This window comes from Dipteris shenzhenensis, chromosome 16 (genome assembly GCF_047967505.1).
Source record: "Dipteris shenzhenensis isolate YYH24624 ecotype China chromosome 16, Dip_SZ_1.0, whole genome shotgun sequence".
NCBI lineage: Eukaryota > Viridiplantae > Streptophyta > Polypodiopsida > Gleicheniales > Dipteridaceae > Dipteris > Dipteris shenzhenensis.
In genome coordinates, this window is record NC_141611.1 from 21132151 (window position 1) to 21139131 (window position 6981).

The following is a 6981-nucleotide window of genomic DNA, read 5'->3' on the forward strand; positions in this document are numbered from 1 at the left end:
GAATCGGATAACCTACTCAAGCCTTGGATCCATTCTATAGTGTGGTCAAGCTCCATCTATAATGGGGATAAGATATTTAACTTCTTAGGGTGGGCCTCGAGGTCATGAGGTTTGTAGTGCCTCACCATGTCCTAGCTAGTGAACTGCTTATCAATTCCATTGGCAAGATTTAGGGAACCTTTGGAGACACCTCAGGTGGTGCCCTTTGGGTCACATTGTCTCTATGAAGAAAAGACTTGCTTGGATGCCTCCAAGCTTAAGGTCAAACTAGAGATCTCAGTATGCAACGGCGGTTTGGGTTCCATGTCTTGTTTTTTTTTCTCTTATTTGATGTTTTACTCTCTCATATTGACAAACTTTTGTGGGATAAAGGGAATGGGTGTTAGATTTCATTTAGTTCTTTGGAGTGCGTTTGTGGCTTCTAATGTTGAAGGAGATTCAGGGTTCCCATACCTTTGACTTAAGTCTTTAGCCTTGTGTGCTAGGTGAGTGATCATAATGTTCTTGGATGGAGACCCTTGGATAGAATTCGTAACAAGCAAGCTTTGGGCAATAAACTAGGCAACCAAGAATTAAAATATCACACGACCATTAAATTGCTCATTATTGCTCCCATCGATTGATGAAATATCACTTCCCCCCTCTTGAGCCTCTCTCCTTCCATATTCTCTGGACCTTCCCTCGCTTCCTTGCCCCCCCCCCCCCTCCCTTTTGCTTTAACCTAATTGCTCTAATCGCTCTCTCCTTGTTGGTATGGTGTATGCCAACTTCTTCCAGCTGCAACACGCATCCACCCTATATCTCTTAGGGCTCACTCATCATCACCCTCTCCCTTGTTAAGCTCTAAGCAATAGCTCATAATTTGCAAAGCTCACACACAAGTGGTTGAAGGAGAGGTTGAGCGCAAACAAACCTTAGCTTGTCTCCCTTATCATATCTATGAAGCACTTATCTTGCCATGAAGCTCCACTCCTTATCAACTACATTGCTAGAGTGTGCCACAGGGGGTGAGCAACAAGAGGTGGAAACCTTGGGAGAAACGAGCAAGGAACCGTGGCACCCATCGAATTTGAATTGAGACCCAAAAACATCAGTTTAGGTTCACAACAAGCTTGCATCATCATATGATGTGGGGCCAAATCTAGTTCTATCTGAATTAGCAATTTAATGTGAGGAGCGAGGGAAGCTTGCCAATAATCGATTTTGCAACTTACCGATGTGAGATGGGACCCATCCACGGCCACACAATTTAGCATATTGTTGAGCTACAATGCATCTATCTGAACTCCTCTTTGACAACAATGGACATTAATTTGACTTTACAAAAAGTTACAATTCAAAATCCATGGGCGACGACCATGATGAGTGCAAATCTACTTATCTAGATTAGCAATTTGAGGTGAGCGAGGGAAGCTTGCCAATAACCAATTTCACAACTTGCCGATGTGAGGTGGGACCCATCCACAACCACACAATTTAGCATATTGTTAGGCTACAATGGATTTATCCAAACTCCTCTTTGACAACAATGGACATAATTTAACTTTACAAATGAAGTTACAATTCAAAATCCATGGGCGATGACCATGATGAGCAAGGTTCGGCAAAAGAGCAGAGGCCTTCACAAGGGCTTGCACTAGAGGTCAAGAAGGATGACTCTACAATTGAAACTTTGCAAAGTTCCAAAAAAACTTGGCATGGCTCTAAAAAACTTGCCAAGGGAAAGCAAGTCTGCAAGAGAAGGCACAAGCTCAATGGAGAGAGGGGGATGAGCATAGCTAGGGTTAGGAAGGAAGAGGGAGAGGGGGGGTTGAGGGGGGAGAGAGAGCAAAGAGGGGGAGGAGAGGTTGAATGATGCAAGAGGAAAGGGGCAATAGAGCAAGAGATGGTAGGTAAGTAGGGGGGCCCTCACAAATTAATTGGTTTAAGGGGCTTCTAACTTGATTAACATCGCAAGCATGTATACAAGATCACTAAATTAATTGAATTTTTAAAAGAAGAACCATTTGAAGTTTTCAAAGGTATACAAAATGCACGTAATCTTATATTGTCCCGTACATTAACTCATACAACCCGATTCTTTAGCATTCTTCCATGTCTGCCAGAAAATGTCCTCAGCAGCTCCCTATAATTTAAGCTGCCCACCCCCCTACTTTCCATGTTCCATTACTATCTAAGGAAATACTTGCAAATAGTAGTTATCCCTTGTTTTGTGTCACAAATTAATGGATTTAATTATGAGAATCAATACATAGGCTCAAAAGGATGACCAACATGATTTTCAAACCCCAAGAGCAAAGTTAGATCTCATCCAGAACTTCGGGGACAGACAATCAAGATGATTCTTTTATCATAGGTGGACACACAGTGAGACTAAGTTAAGACTGCAAAGTATTTTAACTCAATTCAATTTAGACAATCAATTGCTGAGATGAATTAAGATGACCTACTTTATTGTGTTAATTATACATAAGAGAGAGAAAGCTGTGCTCTACCAAAGGACTTAAAACACACTCACGATAGGAACGATAGGAATCCATGTACCATAGACAGTATAAGAACCTCAAGCTGACAAGCTTAGGCTCTATCTTCTTGATCATGGAAGTGTGATGTAAATGAGCATACAATTTGAGCTATGTTATAATCAACTGAATTGTGAGACACTCTACATAATGTAAAGCAAGATTCTGTGAACTCTTTGGTGACGTAGAGAGCAAGATTCCCTATATAAAAATTGAAATGGGCAATTACAAAGCCCACCCCAACTTTTAGATTCTCACTAAGATGGGTTTGTCTTTCAACTATAAGCCCAATATACCCCAAGCTAGGAGATGAGGATGTGGCCACAACATGCTTTGGAGAGAAAATAAAAAATCAAAATAACTTGAAACAGAGCTATTAAGCTTAAGTTCTCATCAGGACCCACATATCTGCATTTCCAGAATCTCTAGGGAACATTTATGGTACTTGTGGTACATTTACGGTACAAGATCTCAAAGCTATGCACAAGGGAAGGATTAGCATATTGCCCACTTGGGCACAAAGATTCTTTTAGTTCCATTATCCCTTATTAGAAGACTACTAGAGCCTGATAGCAATGGAAAATGGCAAGGCTAATACCCTTTCTAGAGGACATTTTGAAAGGCAGCACAGACATTCATAATGGATGTGGTATCTTTCTTTACACTCATTTCTTTTTCCAACCTTGAAGCCCCGCATTTTTTGCAGCCTGAAGCAGAACCAGGTAGGATAGGATGCTAAAGACAAAGGTAAGCTAACTACATTTATCCTCAAGCTTTTTCAGCACACCGAAATGTTTTGCCTAAATTCTTGCTAGTACTCAAACAAGAACACAGGAAATGCTTCAGCTTATCTTTGTATACAAGCACTTCCTACTATGCCATTAACCAGCAATGTAGTAGGCCCCACACCGAGACTTTTAACCTGTTTGCTCTAGAGGCTCCCACATGCGCCCCACATACTTGAGCATCCAAATACACAAAAGTTTTCAGAGGCTCACACATGCGCCCCACATACTTGAGCATCCAAATACACGAAAGTCTTCATACCCCTTAACTGAGTAAGATTCTCTCACATGCACTCACACTTGAGCATCCACTCATGTTGCGTTTCTCTCAAAAGTCTAGACATGCATTCCAGATTCAGCCGTGACAGGCTGGCACTGAGACAGGGCTAAACCAAAAGGTACTCCACTTTTTCTAAGTCATAGCATGTGAAGACTGAGGCATTTCAAATTAGCACCTCTGAAACAAACACATTTAATGTAGAAATTCTGAAATATGGCAGATCAGACGGTAAAAAGCTGATTATTACTAATCAGCAGAATGCAATATGGTAAACGATGACTGTAACCAAAGCAAAATCTCAAGTCAGATTTCCATTATGGGTCTTGCAGAGTAGTACATATGCACTAAGCCAAATCAAGGATTTATTTTCAGCACAGAACGGTTAGTCACATGCTGCCATGGGGAGCGAAAGAGTGTTCTTCAGCTTGTGGAAGTTCAATTATTTGGTGCTCAATAATGACATTACCTGGAAGATACAAAATCAGCTTTGACCTGCACTGTCAGACCCCACGTGTACGTAAGGCCATGCCTATAGTAAAGGCCCGAAAGACCCTGACACTAAACTACCTTGCGCAACAGCTCGATCAGAGGCTGTTGACAAAAGACCTTCCTCGTGCTTCAATAATAATCATCTTCCCCTAAACAAGGAGAATTATCATTGATAGCCTTTTCTAGAAATATAAGGGAAACAGCATTTCCACTTTAGAGTTAGCCCCTGAAGATCACATTTTTTGGCACATTACCTACAGTACCAATAATCTTTAAGACGACGAAAACCATTAGCAGGCTGGAAAATCATGCTCATTTTAAAATATACCACTATGAAAGCTCGAAGTCTTTACATACCCAGACAAGTTTTAAAGGTATTGTAAGAAGAGTCAATCTCTATCAAGATCAATATGAAGAAGTATTCAGAATCATAATCACAGGAACGGAAGGATTGGCAAAATCAAAATTAATAGTGACATACACTTTCAGAGAACACTCCCTCGTGTGAAACTTAAAGAGTCAAAAAGATGTAGGTAGCTGCTTGCAGCTTTAAGACTACTCTAAGCACTCGGTGATCAATGGCCACAACTGGTAACCGCTCATAACTCAGGCTGCTGTTGATTTCAATGCACCGGCTCGTTTTTTTGCTTCCTCTACGATAGACAACTTAATACCTTTGCCTCTAGGAAGCGTTACCCATGGTTTGTTACCTTTTCCGATGGTAAACACATTGCCCAAACGAGTAGCAAACTCTTGTCCGGCAGCATCTTGCACGTGAATGATTTCAAAACTACCCTTATGCTTCTCACGATGCTTAATGATACCAATTCTTCCTCTGTTGCGACCTCCAGTGACCATAACTATGTTCCCAAGGTCGAATTTTATAAACTCAACCACCTTCCCTGTTTCAAGTTCGATCTTAATTGTATCATTAGCTTTGATCAAAGGATCAGGGTACCTGATCGTGCGACCATCGTAAGTTGTGATATAAGGAATGCCCTTGTCCCCACAGCTTGCGGCTCGCACCTTGCAGAGCTTATACTGTGGTAACAGTAGTCACTGTTTAGATTCTAAACAATTAAAAAAGCAGTTGACCCAACACTATGCGGTTAAGGGGGGAGGGGAAAACGTCAGCTTGACGGCGTACCTTAGATTCTTCTGGGCTGATAGAGTGCAAGGTAAACCTTCCCTTACTATCATAGAGCAGGCGGAAGCTTTCACCGGTTTTCGCAATCGATACGACATCTGAAAATGGCAAACGACTGTAAACAGTGAATGCAGCTCATCATAAATCATCAAAGGAGAGCTCCAAGTTTTCAGGAATCAAGAGCCGAACGCGGACTAGCACTTACCCATAAATCCCGCAGGATAGCACTTGTCCGTGCGAACCTTGCCATCCACGGATATCAAACGTTGCATAACGATGGCGATCACCTCACGATATGTAAGGGCGTACTTGAGGCGGTTCCTAAGCAACACGACGAGCGGCAAGCACTCCCTGGTCTTGTGAGGACCAGCAGAGGGCTTGGGGGCCTGCAGGAGGGAGCAAACCGAAGTAAACCTGGAAGCCGGGGGGGAGGGTAAACCATGACAGGACCGAGAAGAGGAGAAAGCTTACAAAGGCACCACCGAGCTTGTCGAGCATCCAGTGGCGAGGGGCATTGAGGCGTTTAAGATGCTTCTTGAGGCCGCGAGCCTGCAAATCGGGCAAGGAAAGAGGTGAGTCGAGAAAAGCATGGAAAGGACAAGCAGGGAAAGGGATGGAAAGGAGAGAGGAGAGCAAGGGGAGAAGGATCACCATGATTGGAGCTACCGACGAAGCTCCGTAGGGTTGTGGTGCTGTAGGGAGAGGCTGCTTCGAGCTCCCCGCGTGAAAAAGAGACCAAGCTCTATGCAGAACACTCTCTATGAAGAAGAAGATGATGATGATGATGGAAAAACCCTAACCCTCCCTTGTTAACCCCGTCTCCCCTTTCTCACCCCCGGTCTTAACCGCCTTGCGGTTTGACCCTCGGGGGATCTAGTGCCTGCCTTTAGGTTGTAGGCCTTTGTTGAGGGTTTGCGCCAACTCAAAAAACATTTTCTTGTGCAATATTCATGCACGTTGTATCATTATGGGGCCAATAAGCTTGCACCACGTGCATGAGCCTTCCAAGGCCTCAACCGTTTGGCTTGCCTTGCACGTGCCATGATGCGTGGCAAGATTAGCATCGCCTTCCAGTGCGCCCCATGCAATGGACACGTGCCCACGCACCAGCCCCTCTTCGCCTGTCACCATGCGAGAGGCTCTTTTCTGAGCGCCATGCACAGTCATAGGACCGTCGCCAATTTTAGTGACGACATGGAGCACCCACGCGCACTTGCGTGAACTATCATCACATTCTACTTCACGTCTACAAAAGACCGTCCATTGTCGAAGCTGGAGTGTATATGCTGTGGATGTGCAGCACTGTGGAGACTCTCTATAGAAATGGCTCGTGAAGATGAGGAGCAGCTATCCGGAGAGCCAATTCAAAAGAGGTCTTCACCTTTGTCGTTGTCCATTTCGTTGTTTCGATGTTTCAAATTCTCATTTTTCCTTTTCAACTTTCTACATACATGATGAGCATGGCTATCTTGACGAAGCAACATCTCATCTCCAACATATGTTTTCCTGTGGTCTTTCGCATGAGTGTTTGTAAGATAATCATGCGTTTTTTTACATGTTCCATGCGCTATTCTTTTTTGTGAAATCGCAGAAGCCACCGACAAGCACAACGCTGACAGCGACAGGATTGTCGAGGGAAAAAAGAAAACCGTGGATCGTGGAGACGCAAAAGACAAATCGACCAATGAAGGTGCTTTTCTTTATGATTTTGTGTCGTGCTATTCTCAGTGGTTGCCCTCATGCTGGCACATTTCAAGT

At 43.4% G+C, this 6981-nt stretch overlaps 1 protein-coding gene across 1 annotated transcript; it reads right to left on the reverse strand.

Annotated features, from left to right (window-relative positions):
* Positions 1-4516: 4516 nt before the first annotated feature.
* Positions 4517-6015, reverse strand: LOC147892678 (small ribosomal subunit protein eS4-like). The gene is made up of 5 exons (XM_087386980.1): positions 5875-6015; positions 5695-5772; positions 5429-5609; positions 5224-5321; positions 4517-5117 (listed from the first exon to the last, which is right to left on the reverse strand). The coding sequence occupies exons 1-5, from the start codon at positions 5875-5877 to the stop codon at positions 4683-4685; spliced, it is 795 nt and encodes a 264-aa protein (XP_087243106.1). The 5' UTR covers positions 5878-6015; the 3' UTR covers positions 4517-4682.
* Positions 6016-6981: the final 966 nt, after the last annotated feature.

Bases quoted from the DNA above. Each gene is read 5' to 3' on its own strand.
- LOC147892678 (XM_087386980.1), bottom strand. The intron at 5,610-5,694 runs GTAAGCTTTCTC...TCCCTCCTGCAG, and splicing joins ACAAGCTCGGTGGTGCCTTT to GCCCCCAAGCCCTCTGCTGG. The intron at 5,322-5,428 runs GTAAGTGCTAGT...TGCCATTTTCAG, and splicing joins CTATCCTGCGGGATTTATGG to ATGTCGTATCGATTGCGAAA.